We start from the raw sequence: 15,351 nt of genomic DNA on the forward strand, positions 1-15,351 counted from the left end.
CCTGGCTTTGTGCAGGAAATAAAGTTCGTAACAAAATCGTAGGGTTTTAGGTTCGGATAGTAACCTGAACTTGCACAGCTGAAATTCACATGGTTTTGGTGTCCTTGTTGTGCTGCTTTTATGGAATTCTGAAGCATAAATCTTGATAGTGGTCTCCGAGTGTTTTTTCAAATAAATAATGAATAAAAACTCAAAGTTTGATACTTTGCTTTCTTTGTCTCTTAGGTTAATAAATAAATAAAGTCATCTTTATGAAACTGATCCTCGGTCAAGTGTAACTTTTGATGTATGGTCTCTAAAGCCCCCCACTATGCCAGCAGCTACCGTAGACCATAGCCAAAGAATCTGTGAAGTTTGGGCTTGCAACTTGGATGAAGAGATGAAAAAAATACGTCAAGTTATACGGAAGTATAACTATGTAGCGATGGTAAGTGGCACTTGAAGTTTATCTAGCAAATTACCACTTGGTGTTAGTAACTTAAAGCAATAAAGCATTTTCATCTGTTTTTGTCAAAAGAATAATAGGTTCCTAATGTTGAATTAATGCTGTAAAAGTACTAGGATCCTAATCTATTACCTTTTTAAAAGCTCTGTTTACACACCGTACTTTTCAGCTATGAAACTCTGAGATGCCTGAAATACGTTTTATAAAAAATGAGCAATAAATTTTTATGGGTGTCTTTAGTTGAAGTTGTAATTCTCTTTTTACAGGACACAGAATTTCCAGGAGTAGTTGCAAGGCCTATTGGAGAATTCAGAAGCAATGCAGACTATCAGTACCAATTATTACGCTGCAATGTAGACTTGCTAAAAATAATTCAACTAGGACTGACGTTTATGAATGAACAAGGAGAATACCCTCCAGGAACTTCAACTTGGCAATTTAATTTTAAATTTAATTTAACGTAAGTGTTAAATGTTCGTGCTGTTGAATGTACTCTTGTGACTTACTGAAAACATATTACAGGTTGTAAAAGCTATAGCAACTCTTCTCTCTGTGGCTGGAATACCATAGATACTTTACGTGACAAAGAGTTCTGTCAGTCAGACGTGCTTTCTTCCCTCTTTTCTCTGCAGTCTTGTGTTACTGTTGGTAGTCTGGTCAGAAATACTCAGCAGTTTCAGTGCAAGTTTTAAAAAGCGGTATTTATACTTAGTGCAACAGTTAGCTCTGCAATTTCATATTTAGCATTTCAGAGTGCTTCTGCCTTCACTTAGCTTAACTGTTCGTAATTGTTCTAGAAGTCACATGCTGTTTCTTTACATATTTTAAAATGGAAGATACCAGCATGAAGAAACAAGGTAATGTTACCAAAGTGTCTAAAGTAGTATGACAAATGTCGGCAGGTTCTAAAGCAAGTATGCGCTGTCCTCTTTAAAATAACATTATTCGTATTAAAAGACTCACAACAAGTTCTAGATAATGTTCTAGGTGAAACACAGTCAAATTGCTAATGCTTCAGCAGTTTTTCTTGTGTTTGCAGCTTATCCTATAATAGGTTGAAAGGGATTACTAATTACACATTTTCTGTGGAGATCTTTGTTCTGGGTTATTTTTGTAAAGTGTTGGTTAAAAAGCAAGCTGACTTTTACTCTTTGTTGGAATTGTGTTGTGTTTGTGTTGGAATTGTATTGTTTACAATGTGATTTTTATCAGTGCTAAGCCTATAAGCGTAAGCCTGACTTTTCCAGTGGGATGAGACCCTTCTATGGTGTTCTAAGTATATCTTTAGCAGGTAGTTGACAAGCCTACTGGTACCTTGAATTTTCCTCTGAAGTGAACATAATTGGTCTGATAGACTTTCATATGGCCTGAGTTGAGTTAAAATGCAAACACTTCTTAAACTTAAATGTGTCGAAGGCTTTGGGGTTTTTTGGCAGTTGTGTGACAAGCGAGCAGTGCCATGGCTTGTCACAAATCAGTTTAGTTGGAGAAATGGCATGCCCTTTTTAGTTTTGTTTGAAACACTTCTTGAAAGAAACGGATGCGCAGATCTGATATTTTGGTATCTCTAAACTTACCTGGCTATACAAATGCTGGAAGTTATCTGTTGTCTTAGTAGAAGAATATACTAATCCTGCTTAAGTATGGGAGGAGGGGGAATGAATTAATAACTTCCACACTGTGATCTGAGAAGTCGTCTGTGTTATGTTTTATTTATTTTCTGAGCTTCGAAGGTCTACTTAATGTCAAGCAACTGAAAACAAAAGTAGTTTTCCATTTGTGCCAGATGCTGCAGAGATAAGACAGGTTAGTAAGGCAAGATACAGGTAGTTATCTAACTAACTTGTTACTAGTTCACTGGGGGATTTTATACAAAAAGGTAAGCTAGGTAAATGCTGCATGAAACTTTTTTTTTCCTTTTACATGAGTGAATAAATTACTTATTTTTGTGTGTTTCTAAACTTCCCTTTGGGAAGTAGCACTGTGCCCAGTGTTCTGCTCCTAAAGCAAAACAGCTGTTCGCTGTTCCTAGAAGGTAATTTTTTGTGTGTGTAGTTCCAGCCAGGTCTTGTTACAGTGTGCTTTTAAAGAGCATAAATATTTCTCTAAACTAACTATCCATCTGATTAGCACAGAGCAATAAACTAAAATTAAAACTTCTTTTTGTGAAATAGGTGTTTGTTTTGTATGAGTTCTTTAATGTGCTGTAAGATGGACAGGTGTTGGGAAGCTGATGTCTTAAAGCTGGATAATAATGAGCAGCTGTCTGGGGGGAAGAAGGTACAGCACATCTTGAGAATCTCTTTGTGTTCTGATGAATGATGACTTGCTATTAGGAGTAAAGAATATAAGTCTCCTACTGAATCTAATTAATAGTCAAGTTTGATATGTTGGTTGTCTTTTGTGTTTTGTTTTTTTAATTAAAATCAAACTATATACTGTATAAGAGACTTTGTAGTATAGTATGTTGTATACAGTAACATGAATGTAATACTCTAAGTAGCTTGCTTTTTTTTTTCCCCAGTTAACCATTCTATGTTTTTGTTATTATGATACAAGCTTTAGGATAAAAAACCCCATCCATTTCATCACAAAATCTGGAGTGTACTGTTCCTTTTTCTATAATGGAACACATTAGTGCTTCAACTGTTACATTTAATTTCAGAGAATCATTCTGGTTGGAAAAGACCTTTAAGATCATCAAGTCCAACCATTAACCCAGCACTGCCATGTCACTGCTAAACCATGTCCCTCAGCACCATATATATCTACACATCTTTTAAATGCCCCAGGGATGGGGACTTCACGACCTCCCTGGGTGGCCTGTTACAGTGCTAATCAACCCTCTCTGTAAAGAAATTTTTCCTAATATCCAACATAAATCTCCCCTGGTGCTACTTGAGGCTGTTTCCTCTTGTCCTGTCACTTGTTACTTTGGAGAACAGACTGACCCTCACCTCTCTACAACCTCCTTTCAGGTATTTGTAGACAGCAATAACGTCTCCCCTGAGCCTCCTCTTCTCCAGAGTAAACAACCCCAGTTCCCTTAGCCACTCTGTGTAAGATCTGTGCTCTAGACCCTTCATCAGCTTCACTGCCCTTCTCTGGACATGCTCCAGCACCGCAATGCTCTTCTTGTAGTGAGGGGCCCAAAACTGGACATTCAGTATTCAAGGCGTGGCCTCACCAGTCCTGAATATAGGGGGGCAGTCGCTTCCCTGCTGCTGACCACGCTTTCTAATTTGTCACAATTCAAGTAATGGATCTCAATTGGTTAAATATCTGTATTTATACGTTCGCTCTCCTCTGAAGATTTGCAAAAAGGAAGTTCTAGGTGACCATATGAGAAGCAGAAACTACTTTTTTTATGAAGGAGGTGAGAATGGACGTTCTGGGAATGGTTGAATGCTAGTGAAGGTTAACGAAAGCTATTAAAAATGCTGGTTTTGTAATTAACTTGGAACAAAGACAAGTTGCTTCTGCTCTATGCTAGTGAAGTGTAGAATGAAAGCTAGTAACATTTATTTTTTGCTATTGTAATCACTGAGGTTTGAAGATTTTGAAAATTTACTTTTCCCTTTTCTCTTTTTAGAGAAGACATGTATGCCCAGGACTCTATTGAACTGTTGACAACATCTGGTATCCAGTTTAAAAAGCATGAAGAAGAAGGAATTGAGACACAGTACTTTGCAGAACTGCTTATGACATCAGGAGTTGTATTGTGTGAAGGAGTCAAGTGGCTTTCCTTTCATAGGTAAATTCATGTTAAGTATTTGAGTTTTCAGTATTGATTATCGAATTTTAGAGCTTGGATTTCACATCTCAGAAGTTAAGTGATAGAAGTCTGGTAGTATATATAAGCACGCATCTTGATAAGACTTAGAAAATATTTCTGCTATTATACCTACAGCACCTCTCTAGTACCACCCTGTATACCCTATATTTCTAATAGTGTTTATTTTTTATGTTTACACTGTAACCAGAAAACTGTAAACCTGAAAAACATGGAACTCCTAAGCCAGCAGGTGGCATTGTATCTTTTAATATCACACATGCAAGTAACAATAGTAACAATGATAAAAGAGAACCATTGCTAAGCAATTGAGCAAATTTTGTTTGACTCATGGGGGAGACCACATAAATGTCAGTGAGGAGTTTTAGAAAGCACTTCTAAATTTGTTTTAGATCTCCTGGTAATCTGGGCAGCTGAAAATTGCTCAGCTTGGAAGGAGAGCCCTGAGAAGCCTCAATTCTAGCTGCAGTGATGAATGTATTTTACTATTTATTCCATCACAGGAACTTGTCTTCCAAGTAGAGATAGAAATGTCAAGATACTAAAGATCTTCGGGTGTTAAAAGATTTAACACTTTAAAACTTAGGTGTGATTTAACCCCAGCTAGCAACTAAGCACCACACAGCTGCTTGCTCCTCCTTCTCCCAACCCAGTGGGATGTGGAGGACAATCAAAAACAAATAAAACTCATAAGTTAAGATAAGAACAGTTAATAACTGGAATAATACTAGTAATAATAGTTATAATGAAAAGGATGGTAACATAAAATGAAGTAAAACTAAAGACAGACAAGTGATGTAGAATGCAATTGCTCACCACCTGCTGACTGATCTCAGCCAGTCCCCAAGCAGCGATCAACCCCTGCCAGCCAACTCCCCCCAGTTTATATATGGAGCGGGATTGTCTATGGTATGGAATAAACCTTTGGCCAGTTCGGGACAGCTGTCCTGGTCACGCTCCCTCCCAGCTTCTTGGGCGTCTCCTTGCTGGCAGAGCATGGGGAAGGGAAAAATCCTTCACTTAGGGTAAATATTACTTAACACACTGATGTTTTCAGTTATTGCTAAAATTGTTCTCACAATATATCCAAAACAGCACTGTACCAACTACCAGGAAAAAATTGACTCCTATCGCAGCCAAAACCATTTGCACTTTCAGCAAGCAACAGTGAATTTAAAGGCTTATTGCTGTGTAATGCCCTGAAGTTGGTATCTCAAATGCTGGCTGCTAAGCAAGTCGGCAAATGTAGAGCAGATCTTTTCACTAAGACTAATGGTTTCCTTACAGCCTTATTCTTGTTTATCATGCACGCTACATTGGTTGGTGGTAGGTTGGCTGTAATATGTAGATGAAATTAAAAAAACCCCTGAATTCTTCATCCTTAAGTATTAAATCTTGCAAGGGAGGTTGGAGGAGAGAAAGTCACATGGAATTAAAGGAGTACTTACATTATCAACTGAAAAATAAGGATTGCTTGAGCAAGGAATGTAAAACAATAGTAGAAAGGTGCATCTAACAGCCTGTTGCAGAATTCATCTTTTTCACTTCCTTCGTAGAAAGCAAGCGTTAGCCTCAGTTTCCAAAAGCGGACTGGAGGGCTGGGTAGTGGAAGAAAAGACAGTTAATAACAGCAGCAAAATCCTCTGAGTGCACTTATCATCTAATCTGCCTACATCTTCCACTTGCAGCTGTCAGAACTCACAATATGACTCCAATATAATCTTAACTTTTGCTGTCTTGCAACCAGGGTAGCACCTTGGGGAAAAATGCTGGAATAAGAATGCCATGAACTGTGTCAAAATAACTACAGAAGTTGAATTAGAGAATCAAGTTTCTTGCAGCTTCTTAAACTCATTACTGTGGGCTCTTATGTGCATAATTGTGATTTATACTTGACTACAGTAAAATGGATGGTGAAGGGGGGGGGCATGTTATGCATGTAACTGGTACAACAGACACTACCCTGTAGAAGCAACTACAGCTACAAAAAACTGTTTTTCCAATATCGCCTGAAAACTTCAAGAGCCCAGTATAAGCCTTCCTAGCAAAAGAACATCTGAGCCATTTCTACAGTAGGGGTTCTTTTTAAAACATAATTATATTGATTATGTGTGATTTCCGACTAATATGCTGGTCAAAGTGTAGTGCAAACTGTGCAATAATGCCCTTTTTACTACTGCAGTTATGAAGGATTTGGGGAATGGCTTTATTAAAGTACAGTTTTGTCTGTGCTAAAATGAGTTTCTGTTGTGGACTTCACTGAAAATATGCTTAGAAATACTTTTAAGACAGCTGTTCCAGCAGATGTTTGTCAAATACTGATTATCCATAAGTCTGCTTGAAGTCAGAGAGTGTTTAAAGGCTTTTGTGCCTCACAAAGCCTGTTAATACTATCTTGCACACAAAACTCCGGAGTAGTGGGTTAAGTTCAGAGAAAACTAAGCTAGAAATGAACATGAGTCACATAAAATGTGCCACAAAGAATAGTAAACAGTGGTTTTTAAATATATGTTAAAGTTGATTGTTGTGTTCCGTCAAACAGTGGGACAGCTCAGCTGAAAGTTTTTGTGTGGGCTCTCCATGCAGTAGTTCTTTGTCTACTGAAAAAAGCTGTGCTTAATAGTTGCTGACTGTGCTACTGCTTCAGTTTCCTTAAAATGCTTTCATCACTACTACTAACCCTCAAAATTTATCAGTCTCTTAGGGCGTGGTCAGAGGGGAATTACTCCCTCCTCGGAGAGTGAGGTTTTGTTTTGGTTTTGTTTCATTTCCCAGTCCTTGAATTCCTTGAACTCTTCTCCGATAGTTTTCTTTGTCTGCTTTTTATTCTCTGCCTTGAATATAGCTGATTTGGCATCCTGACCTATTGGCAAATCTGTGTGGACCTGCAGTTCTGCCAGGCACGAGTGAAGAAACATTTGCACTGTCACCAGTTCTAGTATACTGCAACTTCATAAGCAACTCCATCAAATCTTATGTGTGTTAGAACATATTTGAGTTGATGAAAGAGGAGGGGGAAGCCCTGAATTTCTGACGCTTGCAAGCGCTTGGCAGAGTAACCGAGTTATAAAACAGAACAGCTGAAATGCTGGTTTTTGTGGACATTCAGCTGACTGATCTGGTGAAGCTCTGCACGTCCACCTGTGTGAAACCTCCTCAGTCTGCCTTTGGAGGCTCTGTGCAAACATGGCTCTTAAACCAGATGTTTTTTTGAAGCTGGAAAGTTCCAAGTATTGTGTTTCAATAATCGTTTGTGTCTTAACTGATTTTACTAAAATATAATCTGTTGGCTCGTTTCTATTAGCCAGTTATAAAACGCAGTAAAGCTCTCTCAGCTCTGTCAGGTTTTGATTTATTTTAGGGACTGTTGGTGCTTGAGTAGAATTCATTGTTAACTGGCTATCTGAATTATTTCTGGAGAGTAAGGCAAAGAAATACAGGAACGTTTGATCTTTTCCATGTTCTTGTTGCCTAGTGCTGTCCACAGCCAGTGGAAAAAAAAAAAAAATGGTTGTAAGAGTGCTTATGTTGCTGTATAGCTCCAGGGACTGTGGCTAGCTGCTCCAAGTAACTTTAGGTGATTGTATTAGAAATGGTGAGAGCTTTTTAAGGAAAGGAAGCCTATGTGCTTCAGGGTATAAACCAACCACTAACTGCCTGTTAAGAGGATTAGAAGGAAACTTCTTTAATGAGCAGGTAATTGCATAATTGCTCACTGTGGACTTTCTTACCCTTCTGTTAGCATTCAGCAGTGACCACTCAAATTCTTGAACTAGATGTACCTTAGTCTTGAATTGAAGTGATAGTTCTTGTGTCTGTAAGCATGGATGACTGGAGCATATTACTCCCAAAAGTATTCTAAAAGATTATGTAAATGCCTTGAGACTGCATTGTGATTAGTAAAGTGTTTGTGTGTGTGATGATTGTTACAAACACAATGGGTGTAGTGTAAGCAGCTGGGATTTCAGGACTGTGAGACATCATTTGGTTGAGCTGACTAACTGATGTTTATGATCTAAGAACAGATATGTGATTGAATGTTGTCATGCAATGGAATGGTGATCATGCTTGTTCAGATATCCTCTTCCATTTGTCCTCATGAGGATCCCAGAATGAAAGAATCTGCTACAATCTCCAAGGGAAAAATAAATCAATAAATAAAAAACTCTTTATTGAAATCGCATATTTATGATAACCTGCTCCCTCTCAATAAAAAGAGTACATCAATTTTGACTCTTCTTTTCTTACAGTACTTCCTTCTTAATAGATATTGGAAGTGTTCAAGAGTATCTGTTTTCCAGTAATTCAGTAATGTACATAATTTTTTTTAAGAGGGGAGTCAAAACCATTTTTTTGTTTGTTTTTGGAAGAAGAGAAGCACAAATACTACTCTCTTTAAAAAAAGTTTTAATCCAGCTGTTACATTTGAGCCATGAGGATGACTGATGTCAGGAAGTCAGTGAGTTTGTAAGCTCTCTGATCTCTGGAGGAGTAAGTCTCCTTAATCCTGAGCAGTCTTTCTTGCATCTTTCTTAACAGCCTTTTTTGCTAATGTGGCTTTTTTATTTTCTTTTTTCTAAAGAAGGCTTTATGCTGATACAGGCTTTCCCACTGCTTCCTGTCCCTTGCCATAGGTAATCTAATAAAACTAAGCTTCTAAGCTACTGTGTTACCAAGTATACTACAGGTTTTTACATTGTAAGACTCAGCTGAAATCCTTCTTTACCTTTGGCTCCTTTGCTCCCTGGCCAGTGGCTGCTGCTGTGGAGATTGGAGTGCTGCCAGCACAGCTTCAAAACACCATATGCAGTGCAGGATTCTTTCAACATGAAATTCCAGTTTAGAGCACTGGAAACCCCCATGGGAGAGCTGCAGTAGTCTGTACCTTTTGTATATCCTAAACAACTGTTAGCAAACAATACATTCATTCCCAGTATGTTCAAATTTTCTATCCTCTGCCTAGAAATTCGTAAGGTAAAGATGATGTAGAGAACGCCATCGTATACGGAAGGTACAAAAATCAATCCTCTTTACACTGAGTATGCAAGCAAAAGCCTCAAGCCTACATCAGAAGTCACTGGTCTTTTAGGGTGCTAAATATCCACCAGATCAGTACTACAGTGCTTTTAACTGATTTGTGTTCTATATTGCTCATATCTCAGTTAAAGGTCTTAAGCAACATTTACCAAGTTGCAAAATTCTTTGAGTATGATCTTCATGTAACCGAGGATGAACATGAAGTCTTAAAACTGATTTGGAGTCTGTGGTGGTTGCCCATTCACTTCAGTTGGGTCTCAGCTATTCGCTAAGGTTCCTTAAGCAGCAAAACTGCTGCAGCCTTTAGCAGACAGCCTTTCTGTGTGTTTTCATCTTTGTTAGTAGAGGCGTTTTTAAAATTGCATGTCAGTAAAATCCAGGAACTGATTTGGTTCAGTGCAAACCAAGTAAAAAAACAGTTTCTTCTACCAAACCTGTACTGCTCAGTTACCTCACTGCCTCCTGCTGACTTACAAATATACACAAAAATTTTTCCAATGTACTCTGTACTTGCCACCAAAAAGAGTAATAGTCCTCAAGCTGTTAAATTTTTTGGTTGTCTGTCTGCTGATTTAATGGAGAAGGTTGAAAGTCAATCCACTCTTCGTTTCTGAAGGTGAAACTTACCTCCAGGTGTAGCCATGTGTTTGCTCTGGAAACTCTTCAATCTTTTAGATTTCAAGATCTGTAGAAGTCTCTCTGTCCCACTTGGTTTGTAGTGAAAAACGCCAGTTTGTGTGAAAGGAACCAGCTAGGAGCCTTTCTGGTTTCAGTTCTTGCTGTCAGATAGGAGTGCTGCTGGGGCTCTTTGTTTCAGGATTTAGAGAAACTCTTGTAGGCAGATCTTTTTGCTTCTTCACTTGGCCTCAGTCAGACTAAATTAAAATGGTGTCTCTGGAATCTGCAATGGGCCATTTACACTGAGGCTTAGTTTTTTCAAGGAGTCGGTCTTAATTACATTGAAATTAAGCAAAATAGCCTGTTAATGTGTAATGAAGTCTTGATGTTGGAAGTAAGAAGGATGTTTCAAGTTATTTGCTTATACGGATTTTATTATTAATTTGCAGTGGGTATGACTTTGGCTATCTAATCAAAATCCTGACAAACTCTAATTTACCTGAAGAAGAGCTGGACTTTTTTGAGATACTGCGATTGTTTTTTCCTGTCATCTATGATGTAAAATATCTCATGAAGAGTTGCAAAAATCTGAAGGTAAGTAATCTCTAAATGGCTCGGAAAAAATTTTAGGTTTGAAAACTTGAGTATTTTCTGCTTAAAAATACTTACTGTCTATATTTTTATTTTCTGGTTTTGCTTTGATACTGCCTATTAAGCATTGTTGTTTCAAGCTTTATATACTTAATATTAAAGGCTACTGATGAAAGCAAGCAGGAGCACACATCAATTTTTATAACTACTTAACACTTAAAAGTAGTGTATTGATACTGTATTTATAGGCCCAGTTTTTGTTGACAGATGATAAACCCATGTTTGGAATTAATCCTTCACTTTCTGAGCTGTAAGAACTGATGGGTTTCATATACTCTTATTTCCTCATTGTGCAGTCCACTAAAGGACTGCAGTCATCTTGGCAAAGGTAATTGCAACGATGATGCTGTGGAAGTGTCTTGGGAAGAGGAATGGAGCGAAGAATGTTTCAGATGGCCCCGTAAGGAAAGATAAACAACAGCATATGTTCAGGGACAACACGTGACTTCTAGGAAAAAAAATGCAGTACTAGAAACTTAATTTGTCATGTCAGACCAGCGGGGCTATTGATTGGTGTACTCTGTCAGGCATAAAATTTGGATACTTTATTGGACTGGAGAATAAATGGAAACTGGAACTAAGTATGTGAAGGGGAAGACAGCAAGTGAAAGAAAGACGCTACAGGGGTTGTTAACAGCTTTACTTGCCCAAGAACTGTAAGAGTCTGGACTGCTGCTGGAATGCGGTGCATCGTTCATCTGAGGCAATTAATGACTTGATGCTTTCATGGAAAGTAACTTGATTTTCTAGGCTTTCTTACTGAGAACCTGCAGGAAAAAGGGAACACTGACAGGAGTGCAACCAAATCATAAGGGATGGCTTGCCACTTCGCTGTGCTGAACTAGTGATCTCTGTGGGTTTATAGTCCTCTGTTTCTTTCTGAAATAAACTAATAGAATGTGTCACTTTTATGTAGGAGCCTACTTATGTATGAAGTAAATTGTGTAAATCCTTTTGTTAATCAAATTAATGTTGAAAATGGAGACCTCCCATCCAGTTAGTAAGAAAAGTATACTTTACCTGTGTTCATCTAGAGTTGGTATTGGTGTCATCAGCTGGGCACATGGCTGAGTACTAGAGAACACCTTAGAAACTCTTTTTCTTCAGAGGCTAGAAGAAAAAATGAAATGTTTCTGAACTTTAGAAGTCTTAAAGGAGGGGCAAGGGGGAACCCCAAACAAAAAAACCCCCTCACTTTCTCATTCCTGGTGAAGCAAAGTAAAGCATCTGGTGTCTTAGTGTTGGAAACACATGCAAGTACAGAATGTATAATGCAACTTCAGCGACGTAGGAAAGGTAACAGAATGACACTCCATGTGGGTTTGGGAAGGAGGGGATTGTATTTTCTGTCCTTTCATTAAGACACAGTTGTGTGTAACCTGCATTTCCTGGAGGTGCTGATGTTTTTTGGAAGACAAGAAAAACCTTCACAGGTCTTATTTCAGCAAACTTAACAACACGGATGATTTTTCTTTTTTTTCCGAGCTGAATATTTAGGTCAGCTTTCCTGCAGTAAATCTTGATCCTGCCACTTAACCACCTAACCTGCAGCCTGGTAATGACAACGGGGGAAGGGATGAGGACTGCCCTACCCCTCCAAATTTACTAGCGATGATATGATGGTGGATTTGTACTGAGAGCAGCTGTCTGAATAATTGTTAAATATTCAGTGTTGTGTCTCTAGAAATGCATGTGCTGTCTCCTAATGTGTGTCACTTTCAATCTCTATTAAACTGCAGTGAATTGAACTGCTGTGCAGTTGTCCTTTATTCACTTGTCTAAGTTACTTTTCATACAAAAGTCACTGACTTGATGTAGGTCCACCACTCCCTGCTCCCATACACCCAAAAAAGAATTTTTGGCTTTGGGAAGAGAAATATGCTTCAGGATGGGAAGCTGTTTGATACTGTTACTGTGGAATTAAGCAGTCTGAATTTATGGTATGTTTATCTAACTTAAATGGACATAAATGTACTTTACTGGCATGCGGAGCAGGAGTTAACTTGAGATATTAATGTACTATAGGTTAAACTCTTGCTGGTTCTCCAAAAATCTTTGTGTGGACAGTTCCAAACCTTTTGATAATAATGGCAACTCTTAAGTAATGTAGATTTAGCAACCTTGTTGGAAACTTGCTTTTCATATTGGGGTTTATACAGAACAATGATCTCTGGTACCAGTGTCATGAACTGAGTTTGAACTGGATTTGCTGTTGACTACGGTCGTGTGATTATGTAAATAATTTTGTGGCCTTTTTGTTGAAAGATCGATGCTCTGAAAATGTGGGAAGGATTTTCCTTCTCCTCCAAGAGTAAAACTTTCTTACCTGGAGTGCAGAAGTCTTGCCTGAGAGAGAATCTCAGTAGCCTGTTAATTTTCAGAGACAACTAAATCTTATTCTATAACTGCAATGATTACAGATGACGAAGTCCACACAGAAGTGGTGTTTGATTTATTTACAAATAGATAGATACCACTAAAAGCACTATTTTCAAAACATTATTCTTTAGGCCGCTGTTACTGTAAGTTTTGAATTAGAAAGTCTACATTCCAGAGCTTGCAGCTGTAGTATAAATACTACTGATTTTGATTCCTGAGTGGCTTTCTTCCAAATTTATTTGAAGCTAGAGTAGATACTCTCACAGCTGGGAGAACTTGATGATGAGGCACTGCTAATTCAGATCTTGAGGAAGTACAGGGTTTAGGAGCAGAAAATGCCTTGAAAGGGTGTGGGCCTAACTGCTGTTGCTAACTACAGCTCATTATTGGTGCTAGAAAGCAGTTTTGTAAGAGATGCACTTTTTTTCCCAGTCCACAAATGCTCAGCATGTTTTTGAGAGTGTGAGTTAAAGAACTGAATCTTTGCAGTGTTCTGATGTTGCATCTAAACACATAAAGAGAATAGACAGTGCTTAACTCTGTAGAATATAGCCTTACTCTTAGGAGTGGTTAAGAGCGTGAGGAAAGATGAATTCAGATACCAGGCAGCTCTCTTTAAAAGCATTGCCTCTGTCCAATGTTCTTGCCTTGCAAAGCTTATGACAGCACTAAGGATTTTGTCTTTAGGTTTCTTCATCTTTCTAGACCTTAAATACTGTGCATGTGCTTTAGTCTCCAGTGGTTTTATGGCTTAATAAATAAGATTGATGTGCAAAATTATGTGCTCACAATGTAGCTTCCAGCATTAAAAGATTGCAGGTACAGTATAACATGTCTGTCCTTCAACTGACCTGTGCTGTCTGTGTTAAAACCAAAATGAGTTCTGACAGGTTTGCTTCCACACATAGAGGTTTTTTACCATTTTGGGAGGCACTAAATAGAGGTTTTAGTATCTGACAGACAGCTTTGCAGTCTGTCCTTTTAAACCATGTATCAACATTCAAAGCAGATAATTACTGTTTTAAATTGTTCCCTTTTTGTATGGGCGACGTTTATATACTTTTTTTAAGAAGCAGGTTTCATTACATGTGACTATTAAATATACATCTTTAACAGAAAAGCCAGCTATACCATTGGATTTTAGTATCTTAGAAAACTAGTTGCAAGACAGTGGATTTTTTTGCATCCTTTTTTTCCCTATTCTCTTATGGCAGCTGATGAAATAAACTTTGAAGAGGGGTAGAATGTCTCGTGGAGGTGAAGTGGGCACTTCCTCTTTTGACTTTGCCACCTGATTTCTAATGACTGCTGTCTAACAATTTCTTGGACTCCCTGTAGTGTCCTAGACACTTAACAATACACTCAGGTTTTGTGAAGGGAAGTGGAAAAACTCTCAACCTGATTGTTGAAAGGTAAGTGAAGAGACAAAGGTCTGTTTGAAAGGAAGCCTGGATACTTTAAGGCATGGAGGCATATGGACACCTCATTCGTAAGCACTTGAACTCTTCTGTTTGTAGAACAGTGGTTTTACCTTTGAAACTTTCATTCAAATAGGAGGAGTACAGGAACACCGGGTTTTATTCTTCAACGTTGCATGTCCTTTCAACATCTTGAAGGAATTATTTTATTAAATAGTGACATCTATTTACTAGAAAAGCTGGAATGTGAAGGAGTAGTAGTTTTGCTGACACAGAATTCTAATGCTGCTGTTATACTGATAGTTTGATTCTGTGGATGTATATTTATTTGTTACAGTGACTGTTTCAGCTACTGTGCAAATGCTAAAATACACCTGAGGTTATATGACCTGTTAAAACAGATTTTCCCAAATATAGCTGTTCAATTTTCTGGTTTAATTTTTTTCAGCAGTTAATAAAAATACTTTCTTTTTCAGGGTGGATTACAAGAAGTGGCTGAGCAGTTAGAGCTGGAAAGGATAGGACCACAGCATCAGGCAGGATCTGATTCTTTACTCACAGGAATGGCCTTTTTCAAAATGAGAGAAGTAGGTGGAGTTACGGGTCTTATCTCCATTGTAGTAACATGCTGTGACAGATGTAATTGCTGATTCTAGTAAGCCTGCCGAGTTTTAAGGAGGTCTGTGCAGGGCTTCGTGAGTCACTCCTTTCTTGACAAAAATAAGAGCACCTGTATTTTCCCCAGAGTAAGTGTGAACCAGCCCTACTGATTCCCTGTGAGTATTGCTTCCTCTTTCCAGCCTGTCCCTGGCTTTTTTGAGGGTTTTTTCCTTCCCTGTTTTGCTGGGTACCTGTTTTTTTATGTGGCTGCTGTTCATAAGCTGTTGGAGCCAGACTCCTTTCTGGGTGACTGTACTACTGTACTTGAAGACTTTTTTTTTTTTTGGAGCTTCTGCATAGTGCAATACCCAGCTGGTGTGCAGTGCTGCTTGTAACAGGCCTAGAAGGGG

General features: G+C 38.3%; 1 protein-coding gene across 1 annotated transcript in view; it reads left to right on the forward strand.

Annotated features, from left to right (window-relative positions):
• Nucleotides 1-223: 223 nt before the first annotated feature.
• CNOT7 (CCR4-NOT transcription complex, subunit 7) overlaps nt 224-15,351 on the forward strand; it is a 17,566-nt gene continuing 2,438 nt past the window's right edge. The window contains exons 1-5 of the mRNA XM_010140839.1: nt 224-427; nt 712-905; nt 4,038-4,199; nt 10,343-10,487; nt 14,818-14,928. Of these exons, the coding sequence (XP_010139141.1) occupies nt 311-427; nt 712-905; nt 4,038-4,199; nt 10,343-10,487; nt 14,818-14,928 (729 nt within the window). The 5' untranslated portion in view covers nt 224-310. The remainder of the gene's footprint in view (nt 428-711; nt 906-4,037; nt 4,200-10,342; nt 10,488-14,817; nt 14,929-15,351) is intronic.

Source organism: Buceros rhinoceros, unplaced genomic scaffold (assembly GCF_000710305.1).
Source record: "Buceros rhinoceros silvestris isolate BGI_N320 unplaced genomic scaffold, ASM71030v1 scaffold9130, whole genome shotgun sequence".
NCBI lineage: Eukaryota > Metazoa > Chordata > Aves > Bucerotiformes > Bucerotidae > Buceros > Buceros rhinoceros.